Source organism: Triticum aestivum, chromosome 5D (assembly GCF_018294505.1).
Source record: "Triticum aestivum cultivar Chinese Spring chromosome 5D, IWGSC CS RefSeq v2.1, whole genome shotgun sequence".
Lineage (NCBI taxonomy): Eukaryota > Viridiplantae > Streptophyta > Magnoliopsida > Poales > Poaceae > Triticum > Triticum aestivum.
Genome location: NC_057808.1, coordinates 357488645 through 357502668, shown reverse-complemented (window position 1 = coordinate 357502668; position 14024 = coordinate 357488645). Strand labels below are relative to the sequence as shown.

The 14024-nt window shown below is 43.1% G+C and overlaps 2 protein-coding genes across 4 annotated transcripts; both read left to right on the top strand.

Annotated features, from left to right (window-relative positions):
* Positions 1–1437: 1437 nt before the first annotated feature.
* LOC123124907 (probable BRI1 kinase inhibitor 1) lies at positions 1438–2935 on the top strand. The gene has a single exon (XM_044545458.1). The coding sequence runs from the start codon at positions 1792–1794 to the stop codon at positions 2590–2592; it is 801 nt and encodes a 266-aa protein (XP_044401393.1). The 5' UTR covers positions 1438–1791; the 3' UTR covers positions 2593–2935.
* A 4813-nt stretch (positions 2936–7748) lies between these two features.
* On the top strand, positions 7749–13657 carry LOC123124905 (50S ribosomal protein L4). Of its 3 annotated transcripts, none has more exons than XM_044545455.1 (10): positions 7749–7901; positions 8976–9083; positions 9204–9280; positions 9356–9410; positions 11180–11297; positions 11582–11730; positions 11899–12006; positions 12120–12239; positions 13062–13235; positions 13351–13657. In XM_044545455.1, the coding sequence occupies exons 2-10, from the start codon at positions 9015–9017 to the stop codon at positions 13450–13452; spliced, it is 972 nt and encodes a 323-aa protein (XP_044401390.1). In that variant the 5' UTR covers positions 7749–7901; positions 8976–9014; the 3' UTR covers positions 13453–13657. The 3 variants fall into 3 exon arrangements, with proteins under 3 accessions (XP_044401390.1, XP_044401391.1, XP_044401392.1); XM_044545456.1 differs by having other exon boundaries at positions 7773–8046; XM_044545457.1 differs by lacking the exons at positions 7749–7901; positions 8976–9083; positions 9204–9280; positions 9356–9410 and adding an exon at positions 10198–10334.
* Positions 13658–14024: the final 367 nt, after the last annotated feature.

The window sequence follows — 14024 nt, the reverse complement described above, 5'->3', positions numbered from 1 at the left end:
ATAGATATATTTATTTATTATTACTTTATAGAGTCATCCTTTATTGGGAAGCGCTATATGATGGTAACATATTATGTTACTCCATATGTGTTTCCTCTTTAATTACTTGCTGTGTCATCTTTTTTTTGCCTATGTGGCATGCATGTTGCTAGTATCTATGTTACTTCCACTATGAGTAGTCTAACTCGGAGTGGGGTTAATTGCTAAACTATGAGGCTTTGTTATTTTACAATTTGGTGTATACAAAATTTGCAACAAAAATAGGGAGGAAAGGCCAATCAAACATTAAAACATGGGAAATCATATTGACAGATGATATTATTGTAATCCACTTCATTACAATCACAACCTAAGAATAGTCGACCTATGTCCCCATTTAAGATTTAGAGTTTTCGCTAATGCCTTGTGCCCATATTTGGAGTTTAGTAAATGGAGTAATGAACTGCTGCCAATATTAAGGTTATATATGAAAACCAATTATTAAAGGAGAAACAATATGCCAATAAATTCCTTTCATCAAATACACTCAAGTCTGAGGGTGGCAACAGGTCGTTTCAGACTGGTTAAGGCTCCATTGAGAGAGAAGAGAAGACGAAAAGACTGGTTAAGGCTCCATTGAGAGAGAAGAGAAGACAAAAAGACTGGTTAAGGCTCCATTGAGAGAGAAGAGAAGACGAAAAAGGAAAGAGGAGGAGGAATCAAGAGGGAGGAAATGCGGGATGGTGAGGGCTAATCTTAGTGCCAGAAAGGAGATGATGATAATGATGAAAATGAGTTCTACATATACCGACACTAGACGGGTAATAAACACCTTTCGAGTCTTAGAGATCGGATCTATCAAGGTAGCGCCCCGACTTGGTAGCAAAAGTGGTTGATAATGCAGTGGTTCTTGGTAGTGGTGATAGGTGCCAATGCAGCAATGGACAACCTTGATTGAAGAAGGAGGAGAAGAGTGTCGAAGGTTAAAAACAAAAAAAAGTAGGGCTAATCTCGAGGCCGACAAGGCAATGGAGATAATGACAGCAATGAGGTCTACGTGTATTGGCACTAAACATGCAATAAACACCTTTCCAGGCTTAGAGATCAGATCTACCGAGGTACATGGGCGGCCCGACTTGGTATCAGAAGTAGGTAGATGACGCGGTGGGTCTTGGTAGTGGTGACTGGTGACAATGCGGCGATCTCGTTGTTTTTGGTAGTGGTTACGGGGTGGATTTGCAATGATGAGAAAGGAGGAGAAGAAACGAGTAGGGTGATGGATGACATTGAGAGAGGAAGGAGGAGAGGAGGAACGAGGAAAAGGAAGAGGCTGCCTGGAGGAAGGAACAAGAAAACAAAGGCAGGCCGGCAGGGTCGTCGCATTTAAAAGCAAGCGACCGAACATCCCTTAATAGAAATATAAATATATTCCTTCCATCCAAAAATACTTGTCGGAGAAATACACACATCTAGATGTCTCAATTTCTGTAGCAAGTATTCCCGGAGGGAGTACTCAACAAGTCAAGCTGACCGTTTCTTGGATCATGGTGTCAAATATGTCCCTGTTAACGTTACTTTCCGACTTAAATACTAGTCCATATCTGCATTTCTCACTTCATCAGCTTGCTCCTAGCAGTACTACTTGTCTTCTTCACCTGTTGTTTGTCTGTGCTTACCTTCTCCACCTTACAGGTTCCTCGTTCAGCTCTTTTGTGCGTGCCATACTGCGTCCCCCACAATAGCTGCCGACGACCTAACCTGCCTGCCTACCACCACGCGCGCGCGCAAGCACAAACCCTACAGCTCAAAGCCATGGACGCGCCGCGGCCACGGTCGCCTCCTCCTCTGTTCATGCCAACCACGCCTCCCCCAGCCCCACCGCCACCGCCACCGCTATCCTCCTCGCCCTCCCCCGACTTCTCCTTCTCCTTCCCTCCTTTCCCTCCATCGCCTCCACCTTCTCACGTCCACCTCCGCGTCCTTCCGCTTCCGGCCGCCGCCGACATGTCCAGGACACCCCTCGGCCGCGTCGGCAGCGACATCAGCCACAACAACTACGCCAAAGCCAACCACCGTCAAGCCACGAGCCACAGCAGCTGCAGCAGCGATGACAGGGACCGGGCCAAGGCCAGGGCGTCGCCTTTCTTCCCCGGCCTCGGCGGCGCGTGGAGACCAGGCGAGGGCAGAGACGACACGGCCGGCAAGGCCGAGGAGGACAGGAAGAAGGTGAAGGGGAAGAGAGGGCCGCTGGAGGTGGGCCAGCGGGTGAAGAAGTACATGGCGTCCCTGGTGGAGCAGCTGCTCGCCTCCTTCTCCCGGCACGGCGAGCGGGACAGGCGGGGCCAGCGGCGGAGGCCGCACACGTTCTCGGTGAACGGGCCGGGCGCCGCCGCGACGATGGAGCGGGAGCGGTGGAGGCAGAGGCGCGGGCATCTGTCGTCGGCGCCGGCGTCGCTGCGCGCGTCTCCGGTGAACAGCGGCCACCTGTCGGTGGGCGGGTCGCTGGTGAAGGTGTCGACGTCGTCGGAGGAGAGCACGATGGAGGAGCTGCAGAGCGCCATCCAGGCCGCCATCGCGCACTGCAAGAACTCCATCGCCGTGGCCAAGCAGTAGTACGTAGACTAGACTGCCGGGGCCGGCCGGGGCACAGGCAGGCTAGTGTAAATGGTAGGGTAGTGGCGTGGCGTGGCGTGCGTCGCTGCACGCTCCCGACGAGATCGCCATGCGTGCGTATTGCTTCCGTATCACAACACAAGTCCTCGGTGGACAGGTCGCGGATGCGAACTTCACTCTGTTCCACTTCCATCTCAGATTTTCTTGCTTGCGACTGCAAAGATGTAAACAATATTACTATGGAAAATAGCCAAAATAGGTAGTGAGCATTTTTTTTCGTGTGCGAGCAAAATAGGTAGTGAGCATGTACTATGTCTTTGCAAGATTTTTCTCGCTTATACTTCCGTGGGAAGCTTATTACTCCTACTTGTGTATGTGATCTAATTGACTGGAAAAAAATAATCTTCTTGTCATTTGGAGATTGGAGTGGCCGGTAAATCAACACCGGCTGAGGTTATCTTCCCGTCGGTTTCCATTGACCGGTTGAATAGTTGATGATGCTGACCGTTTCTAGATCCTGATAGTCATAGCCTGACAGTAACTCAACTCTTAATCTTTTTTCCTTCTGGGGGGTAAAATAACTCACATGTTAAACTTGAATACTTGATCCGCAACTCATTCGATCTAACCAGGCCACCAGCATGACGTGGCTTCTTGAGAGTGCCTGGAAAAAATAGTTAATTGTTATTTGTGACAGTCTTCATGTGCATGAAGAGTTAGAGAGAGCATGCACATGAAGAGTTAGTGCAAAATTGTTTTTACATGGTGGACCTACTTGATGATGTGGACAGTGACGGATCCAGGACCCAGGCCGCGGGGCCTGGGCCCGGGGCGTGAAGGTTAAGCAGTTCGTTCTCTGTAGCATATTGGACACTGTTTCAACACTGTAGCAAAACTGTAGCAGCTTGGGCCCGGGGCTTAGCCTAATCCTGACTCCGCCCCTGGATGTGGATATGTTACATATTAAGATAAATAAAATAGTGAAGATGAATCTCTTAGATATATACGATACGGTTCAATAGGGCCTAATATTGGTGTTATAGTCAACGATGAGTCCACCGAGCAGACTTCATTAGGGTGCGGCTATGTGCCGCGCGCAATGTCTTCTAGCACAGAGTCGCCTGCATGGAGAGTCGTTGCAGGCCGGCACAGTATCCACGTGGACGTGTCATGCTGATGTCACACGACGTCACCCATGTGGGCCTTTAGAGATACATTGTGTTGGATAAAGCCTAATGATGGTGTTATAGTCAACGAGTCTACTCGACAAACTTCAACATGCTGAAGCCAGTCCTCTTTTTGGACATGCACTAGCGTCAAATACTTGACCCAACACCTGAAGTGAGCCACAAATGGACCGGCCCAATCTGGCGATTTCACTTGAGCGATTTTTCTTGAGTTTTTCTCTTCGTTTTTCATGTTCAGTTTTCTCAAAAAGCAAACCATTGGATTTTATTTTACAAAGCTAGATAAATAAAAACCAATATTGAAAAATAGGAAAAATTGTCAGAAAAAATGTTCAGTATGTATTTAGAAAATTCAGTCTGTACTAAGAAATGTTTTCGTTTTCTATTGATTTTTTTACCATACATTAGAAAAGGTTCACTGCACATAGAAAACAGTTTAGCCTGTATAAATAAAATGATCGCCACATATTAAAATAAGTTCACTATACATTAGAAAAAAATACAGTGTATATTAAAAAGTTATCCGTATATTAATAAATGTTTTTTACGGGGAGTATATTAATAATGTTGTGTATTTGAAATCTTTTCAGCATATATTAGAGAAATGTTTATAGTGCAAAAACTACTATAAACAATTAAAAGTGAGCGAACCAACCTGTGGTTGGATGGTTATATGGACAGTGGTATCCCAACCCACCAGGGTTCAAGTCCTGGTGCTTGCATTTATCCTGAAATTGTTTCAGGATTTCCGGCACTACGCCCTCACTGGGAGGAGACGTTCCCGTCGACTACGAGGCGCCTACGGCGACTTCGTAAAATCTCAAGATGATATACCGGCTCAGTCTCTTGAAGGTGCTCATAGGGGTAGGTGTGCGTGTGTGCGTTCATAGATTAAGTGTATGCGTGTATATATGAGCGCTTGCGTCTGTACTGTGTTAAAAAAATTTACAAGTGAAATGCCCTAAGAAAAAAATCAACCCAGAAAGAAAAAAGAAAAAAGAAAAAGAAAAATACAAAGAAATAAATAATAGTCAGAAATAAAAGTAAAACCAAAATAGAAAATCAAAAGACCCGAAAATAGCCACGAACACCAAAACAAAAAAAACATCAGGCAAAAAGCAGGGACTATATCTCGCTTATTCGCAGATGTAGCCACACCTCGCCTCTGGCGCTCCACTAAACGGGCCGGTCAACAGTGTAGCACCATGGAATGGTCTCCATAAGATTTGCCTTGTGTGTGGTTTTATCTTCTTCTTTTGATATCTCTCAAAAAAACCTTCTTCTTTTGATTCTATGTGTGTTTTTATCGGTTTTCTTCTCTTCATTTTTTTGAATAAAATTTAATCATTTTGAAATTCATGTGGAGCATTTTATTGTAGGAAACATTTTTATTATATTACACAAATATTTTTTAGATTATACAAACATTTTAAAGAATGTCACGATAATCTTTTTTGAAATGTATGCATTTTGTTAACTGGCAGAAGATATTTTTTAATGGTAAGACACATTTTTCATAAATTATATGAACATTATTTTACACTGTATATTATTTTTTCGAATGTCCATAACATACTTGTGAAATACGTGAACATTTTTTGAAATATCACGAACATTTTTTGGATACACATTCAACATTTTATGAATACATGTTAAACATTTTTCGAATACACCTTGAACTTTTTTTGAAATATATGATGAACATTTGTTTTCCAAATACACATTGAACATTTTTTTGAATACACGTTTTATTTTTCAGAAACACGCTGAACAATTTTGGATACACATGGATTATTTTGCAATACATGATGAACGATGTTTTCAAATACTCGTTTGAAATATTTTTGTGTACATGTCAAATATTTTTCAAATTGGCACTGGTATTTTTTAATACATATGAAAACATTTTCTTGGTACAAACAACTTATAAAAATTATGCAAAGTAATGTTTTACACGAGAATTTTTTTAAATGAGCGATGAAAACTTTTAAAAATGTAAATAAATTAATTGTTGGAATATTTTTTTAAAGGAGGATCACCCCCGGCCTCTGCATCAAAATGTTGGGATATATGTATTTAATCAAAAATATATAAACAAATGAAAAAACATGGGATACGTTGTGATGTATGTTGTGCATGCGTTGTGCCAAACTTTCAAAAAAGTGTGGCCTACATTTCACGGCAGAGGCGTCCAGCGTTTGACGGAGTTTATGTATGATGTTGCTTTATTAACATCAGGAAACCTTCTGTTTGAAGAAGAGGCATTGCCTATTGTTGAGGATCTTGTTGTAATATACTGTGTGTTAATGGCTAATGCCCATGGATTCTGCTTGGGTATCGAGCACTTCCTAAGACTCTACGCCACCTCAGCAGCTAGGACTGGAATTGCTTACAATGCATCTGGCCACTGACTGAATTCAAAGTAGGGCCAGTGTATAAAGACCGGCTTATCTCTCTTAAGACTTAGTCCACTTTCTACTAGAATCAGATTTTCTAGTTTGCAAGCAGGTGTGCCAGCTGTAACAAAAACTTACGGCTTAGGTGGATTTCTTTAGTCGGTCTATAATTCAGGCTTTTCTTTATAGGACTCCCGCACAAGTAAGTAGCTAGCAAAACATGGACAAGTTCGTATGAAGCAGATACCCATCCTAACCATCTCAGAGTAGCTCCAATATAACATCACCCGCAAAAAAAACTCCAATACAACATGTCAATAGAGTGAATTATTGCTCCGAGGAATGTCCCACCAGAACCATAATAGATCAAGAACTAGTCGCTAGTACAACTAGGCAAAAAGGTATATATCATTTGTATTATTCCTTAGTGGCTCATGGTTCCAACAACCATTATATTGCTTTCTCTACTATGCATCTTATGGGAGAATTCCTTGTTTGCCCCTTTTTCTCAAAATGTGCTTCCCCATTTGGCCCAAAACAAAATTTTCTCCCCTACTCGACACTACTTGTAAATCTTGTTCACTTTTCTCGTGTACAATTTATTTTTACAGTTGCAACATTTGAAGTGTGTTCAAGCTTTTGAACTTTTAGGCACTTTTTATTTATTTCTTTTTTGTTCTGGACCAAATGGGGAATCACATTTTAAGAAAATTTACAACTTTTAGGCACCGATGAATATGTACAAATTGTTCAATCTCTGATTGTTTTTGTCACTGTAATGTTCAAGTCACGATGGAATGGATGTTCTCTATAGTCTCAAGGTCCACAAGCAACAATGTGTGCATTGTTTGGTTGGAATGGCTTGGCTTTATGCATTTGTATATTTATTGCCTACTTTTATGAAACTGAGAATTCAAGCAGATTTTAAATCACCAGCTGCAAAAATAAATAAATAAGAATGCTGTATTCGTGAATGTCGGTCGTCCTAGGAAAGCATGTAGCCAAACCTGTATAGCTTTGAACGGACACGTTTTTTTGGCTCTGAGGAGTATATGCTCCCTAATGAACAGTAAAATCAAAATAAATAGTAAATAAATTATAATTTTTTTTGCAGATGTTCATATTAGTGTAGGAAGTGTGCTTGAATTTTTTTTAAGTGTAACATTTGGAGGTAACATTTGGCGTTCGGCTTTTTTTTTGCACGGGTCAAAATACTTAAGTTTTCCCTCGGAATTTGCATGTACCATTTGGGTGTGACAATGAACACATCTATTTTTTATTATTTTTTAGATTTTTAAAATCCATTTTTGGCACGCGGGAGCATGTGCTCCCTAGAGCCAAAATGGATTTCCATGAACATATAGGATATATAAACTATTAACATGGGGATTATTGAGATAATTTTTAGATAATTTTGGGATATTTGATTCGTTAGGTACAAGGACAATGAGGCAATAATTAGAAGAAAATAGATGGAAAAATAGATTTGATAATTAGAAATCATGTAAATTTCTAGCTCTTATTTAAAAATACTGTATTAACCAAATTACGTGGTGCCTGGAGCGTTGTTGGGCCGGCCCAGCCGCCATACATGCCGGCGGGCGCGCGACCTGTGTGACTCCGGGACCCCCATTCGCCGCCGTTCTCCCCTCCTCCCGCTCCCAGATCACGCCGCCGCACACGTCGCCGCCGCCGGACGTGTCAGGCGTCCATCTCCGCTGCGGAGGTGAGCACCCCCCCTTATCCATTCCCTCCTCCCCATTTCCACCGTCATCCCCTCCTGCCCCCTCTTCCGTCCGCTGGCGCGCCACTCCCTGCACCCCGTCGCCGTCCATCTCCGTCTACCGGCGCGCCTCCTCGCCGCCGTAGAGGTACTGCTCCCTTCCCCCATTCCACTATCTCTAACCCTCTCTCCCTCTCACTCTGCGTGAATCGCCTGTACAGAAGGATGCACTGCTCTCCCGTCCCCTCCCCCTCATCCTTCTCCCGTCGCTCCTCCCCCTTCTTCTCCTCCTCCCCACGCTCCTCCTCCGTTGCCCGACATCGCCGCCCACTCTCCTCATCCCACGTTTCTCTGCCCTTGTACAACTGTGTTATTGTGGCTAGGATGCATTTTCTGGACCATGGTCTGTCTGTGCATTGCCGACCTGATTTGGGACTTATTTTGATCTAAGTTGCTGCTGCCGACTACCTTAGATGCAGTGCCAGTGTGATGCAACTGTTTGGCCTATGATTTCTTTGTAGAAATGTGCTTATATATGATTCCATGCTAAAACTGATCGCAGCTGATGTTTATGTATGATGATACCATGTCTTTGTTGCTTAGTTTGTCAGAGGTGCAAGTATGATTATCTTAAATGATGGCGTTTTTCTGTTGGGCTTGGATCATTTATGTGAATGTAATCATGTATAAACAGTGGAGGCAACAATCAATGTCTAGATTTTTTTAGATGGACGGCATCAGCAAGAAAACGGCAAATGCTAATACTGCGAGCTGTAGGCTTGGTTGCTGTTTCGTGTTCATACATGGCCATGATAGTTACAAGGGCTAGAATTAGGAACTATCGTGTTCTGATCACCTACGGACCTATGCATGAGAGCGACATGGCTAGGATGTCAAATTTACGTTTTATCTACTACTGCAATGGCACAAATTGCCGCAACCAGCTTAGGATGAGTAGGGCGCCATTTTTTAACTTGTGTACATTGTTCCGTGATAGGAAATTGTTGAAATACCCATTCCTATCCACGAGGTCAAATGGGACTTCTTATCACTTTCTTCCCCTCTTTGTTTGTGCAGGCCACTGCTGCCGCTGGGAAACCTTAATCGCCAGCAGCCATGTCCATCAGATCTCTCATCGTCGCATCCAGGTCCAGATATGCCCTTGCCGCTTCCACCATCTCTCAGGTTAGGTGCCCCTCCTCCGCGTTTCCTCGAGCTCTTTCTTTACAACAGAAGCAGAACACTGATTCACAATATCTTTGAACTGATCTGATGTGTTTTACTGCACGTTGTCTGATTGATCAGGCAACTTCCAGGGCGCACCAGCACGCCTGCGTGCCTCCTCTGCTCTCGGGGCTTGGACCACTCGTGCGCGCCTTTAGGTACAGTCTGTGATGCCAGCCTGCCTCTTGCTTGTGGAAAGAGCTGAATGAATTGTTCGTGCTATATGTGTGCAGCTCAAGCGCTGCAGTAGCAGATGTCAATTCAGGTGTCCGTGTCATGGAGGGGCAGGTGTGTTACTCCCCTCCCTAAATCTATCATGTTCTGCTAATTGTGTGTGAGTGTACGATCCATTTCTAAGTTTGTAGTAGCTAGAAGAATATGCGCACTTCGCCTTGCTGGCTAGTGTGGCCCTGGCTGATGTGCTGTTTAGAACCACTTCAAAATGTTGCTTTAATACTATATGTGTATAATGAGCTGATATCCATATATGTATAGTTTAGCAGACAGAAAAAAAAGCACCTCTTTTTCTTGGTCCGAATAAATGCAAGTACATTAGATAATCAAACCAGAATGCTATTACCGAGGTGGGATGGGTCTATTCTATCTAGGCGATACATTGCATTAGTTAAATTGAACCACACACCATAATATATTGTACTTTGTGGACGTTATATGAGCCTTATAGGTTTACGGCGTTGCCCTACTTTCCCTGAATATATAATGAACAATCCACGAATACATGCATTATGATTTTGGTAGACATTATCCGCCTTGTGCTTCACCAAAAACACCATAGTTAAACCCTTGTAACGTAAACGCTGGGGAGGTTTGACACACACTTTATAAGCCACCCTCCTTCACTTAGGCAAGGGTTCGCACACACTGTAATCTGACATCCATACGCAGAGAAAAAGCTCCTGGAGCACAGGACGTAGGGTCTTTACCTCCGCCGCGAGGGGCCTGAACCTGCAAAAGCTTCTGTGTCACACTTGCACCTAGCGTGATCCAGCTACTACCCTGCCCCTCTCTCGTACTGTCAGGACTTCCCTCACGACACTCTCTGACTCCCCAGGTCGCCGCCACCGTTGCGTCCTCTCCACCTGGCGCCAGCCGATGCACGCCCTCGCATGTGCTGCATCCCTCCTGCGTCGAGCCATGGCCTGCCTGCCCCAGCTCGGCGCCATCGGCTGCGACACCCCGCTCCTCGCCAAGGTCTTGTTCTTGTACCCCATCCTCCCCATGTCTGTCACGTTGGTGCTCCGTGAGGCTAGTGCGACGTGCTCCACCAGTTCGAATACGTGAGAGTTAGACCGCATTTGGCTCATTGGATTGGTAGGGTTTTACAGGGGTTTTAGAAACTATGGATTTGGGCGTCTCTGTTGGGATGGTACCAAGATCCCATCGATCAGTCAGGATTTGTGGAGCAATTGACACTGATTTTTGGGCGGTTTGGGTCACATTCCTGATATATGGAAGAAGAAATCGGCTATGCTGCTATGTGCTATCTACCCTAAGAAATTAGTTTTGGGTAATTTTTCTTCTTACTTTTCACCACCTGAGGGGCATATATTACTGAACAGCTTCCACAAGTACAGTGGCAGAACAATAGAATTAAATCGCTAAACAGAGTGCTTGTTTTAACCGAATTACAATCAACAGTAATTAAGACAGGATGCTAAATAACTGAACTTGTACCTCACTTGTTTGGTGTCGATAGATGTATGTGCTAAAACTGCCCCTCCTTCTACGACCTGACAGATGACCAGATACCACTTTGTGAACAGATTTTGTAATGGGTTTTATTCCTGGTCGCTTCTAGTTTGGAAATGTAGCGTTTGATTGAGTGTGATTGGGGTTAGGTATCAACTTACTCGGGGGTACTTCTAGATCCAGATAGCAATGATTAACAAATATGGGCTTGCTTGAGTTCTATCTCAGTAATGATTAGCAAATAGCAACAATGTGTTATGTTCAAAAGTTGGTTTTCTGTATCTTGGCTATATTTCATGGCATGTGATTCTAGTTCTGCCTTCTCAGCTAGCTTTCTTCATTTGCAGATTTTGCCAAATGTCTACTCCAAAGGGTATTCTACTCTTTTGGCTCCAGCAAATGAAGCGCTGATTCCACCGGAACTTCTATCTAGCAAGACTGTCTGGACACCAGACCGAGAGCTTGGTGTGTTTCTAGTGTTCCTTATCCATCTGTTGCTATGACAATGCTGTTTCTCTTGAGTGCCCTATGGGCTATTTTTATCTAACTGACAGAGATTTCTTCGTTAACTCTGCGCTCTTTGATTGAAAATTTAGCTTCACTGAACAAGATTTTTCATAATGGGACTGAACTTGATGTCACTTTTTATGTAGTTCAATTGTATCATAATTGGCTAATGGAAAGCTATATATATATATATTATTTTCACATTATGCTGAGTTGTAAGTAATATTAATATTTTATTACAGGGCAGTATGAGGACCTAGTAGCTAGAGTAACAAACTTCCATAATGAGGACAACGGATTCATGGTTTTGGATGGTGATGTTTTTGATGTTCCAATTAGGAAGGATATCGTTCACAGGGTAGTAAGGTGGCAGCTTGCTAAAAGGCAACAGGTGCACACTACGATCTCACTTGTTCTGTTGATTGACTTCAGCTCACAAGCTCCCAAATCATGTGATCTGTATGTTGGGTGTAATATTAGTTACATTCTTAAGTTCAGATATTTAAGTTCTATCTTTCTAATGCACGTTTCGATAATTGCATGCACCTGTCTTTAACAGGGGACACACTCAACTAAAACTATCAGTGAAGTGAGCGGCACAGGACGAAAGCCTTACAAGCAAAAAGGAACTGGAAGAGCACGTCATGGAACATTGCGTGGTTGTCAGGTTATACTACCCTATCTTGACATTCCTCCATTCATATAAATGGTATTGAATAGGCTCCGGAGATATCTCATCTTGTTTGAGCTCCAACTAATTTAAGATTCAAACTGAAACAGTTTCGAGGAGGTGCAACTATGCATGGCCCGAAACCACGAAGCCATGCATTCAAGTTGCAGAAGAAAGTACGACGTCTGGGACTTAAGATAGCCTTGTCTGCTAGAACAGCTGAGGGGAAGGTATCTGCTGCCTTACTGAATCATTGTGTATCTTCCTGGATGTTCTTGTGTAGAGTTAGCTCCTTCCTTGTTCCAAGATAACTATTTCTGTTACAAAATGAATTCTGCATTAAATCATGAACCCTTGTTTAGTACTAGAATGCTTCGGGCCACAGTAATGATCATGCTTATTACTACCTCTGTACCATAATATAAGACGTTTTTGCAGTTCTAATTGAATTGCAAAAACGTATTATATTATGGCACGGAGGGAGTATTTGCTAGAACTATGCGAGAATTAATGTGCTGTTTCAGAAGCTGTTGATCAGCATGTCACTATGAAACTGTTTTGCTATGTTTTATGCTTTCTAGATCCTTTCACGATATTTTGTACTTTATAGATCCTTCCTGAAATTCAGAGAACAGATCACTTACCCCTAGTTCTAATGGAGCATGAACTAGTTGTACTTTTTGATCAATATCATGTGTTTGTAGAATGGTTTCTCTGACTGCCTTGTCTTCTTAGACGGTTTACTTTTAGGTTGTCGCTTATGAGATGTAACATTGAGATGGTATTGTTTCCGCGGCTTCTTGAAAGAGTAAAAGCTATTGAAATCTATCGAGCAGTGTGTGACAATAAATTTGGTTTATGCAATGTTATTTTCTTCTGGTGCTGCTCCCAAAAATTCTCGAGCACACAAAGTGACAAAGGAAAAACTTGACCATCAGTTACCCTGAACGCAAATACGTATATATGAGTCGGTCTGGATCTCTCCATTCGAAACCATTCTTCGCAGTAAATACATATGCATGTATAGTTTACTTGACCATGTTTTATTGTAGCTCTGCATCTTTGAGGACCTAGAAGTCCCTAGCCACAAGACGAAAAACATCGTGCAGTACATCAAGCAGATGGATGACACGAAGAAGGTTTTGTTGGTGGATGGAGGCGACATTGATAAGAAGTTAAAGCTGGCCACTAAAAATCTTCACTACGTGAATGTCATTCCTTCGATTGTAAGTGTCTGGGTACCTCAGCGGCTTAACAATGATGAACAGTCCCATTGTGGTTTTCACAGCAGATATTTTGACCCGAGAAGATTGTGCTGATGTTTCGCATCTTCAAATGCAGGGCCTCAATGTCTACAGCATCCTGCAGCATGACACCCTCGTAATGACTCGGGAAGCCATCAACAGAATCGTTGAGCGGATGCACACCCCCATCAGCCGCTAGCAAAGCAGGGCTTCAAATAACCTTGCTATGCATACGACATCTTTTATCCAGTTTTGGTACAGCCGTTCATGTGTAGGCGAAAGTGCAGCCCAACCCTTTGATTATCTGTTGTAAGGAAAACGTAGCACTAGTGTTTTGTTGCAGACGCTTTAATGAGAAATGCTATGGAGAACCTGCGTCCATCAGCAGTCGTTCGCTTTTTCTACATCCCCTTCATAATACACTAGAGGACTGTGCTTGCTTTGCCGCGCCGTTCTTCACTCGTGGGGTTAACTTTTTTTTTTCTCTAGCAGGTTATTGTGGATGATTGTTTTGTTTTGATTTTCCATGGCTTGGATTTTAATTATGTTTGATGGTGTTTTTTTAATTCGTATATCGTGTTGTGTTGCCGTTAGATATGGTATTTATTCTAAGAGGAGTGTGGGGTTGTTCAGCTCGTGTTTGTGGTTTCTTTACATGTTTGGGCCTCGGTGTCAGTTGGTGGTGGTTGTGATGTCCTGGGGAGCTCTTATTTCGCGTGGGAACCATGTAACTGTTGACATACATTGGCTGACCTTTTTTTTTTTGAGACA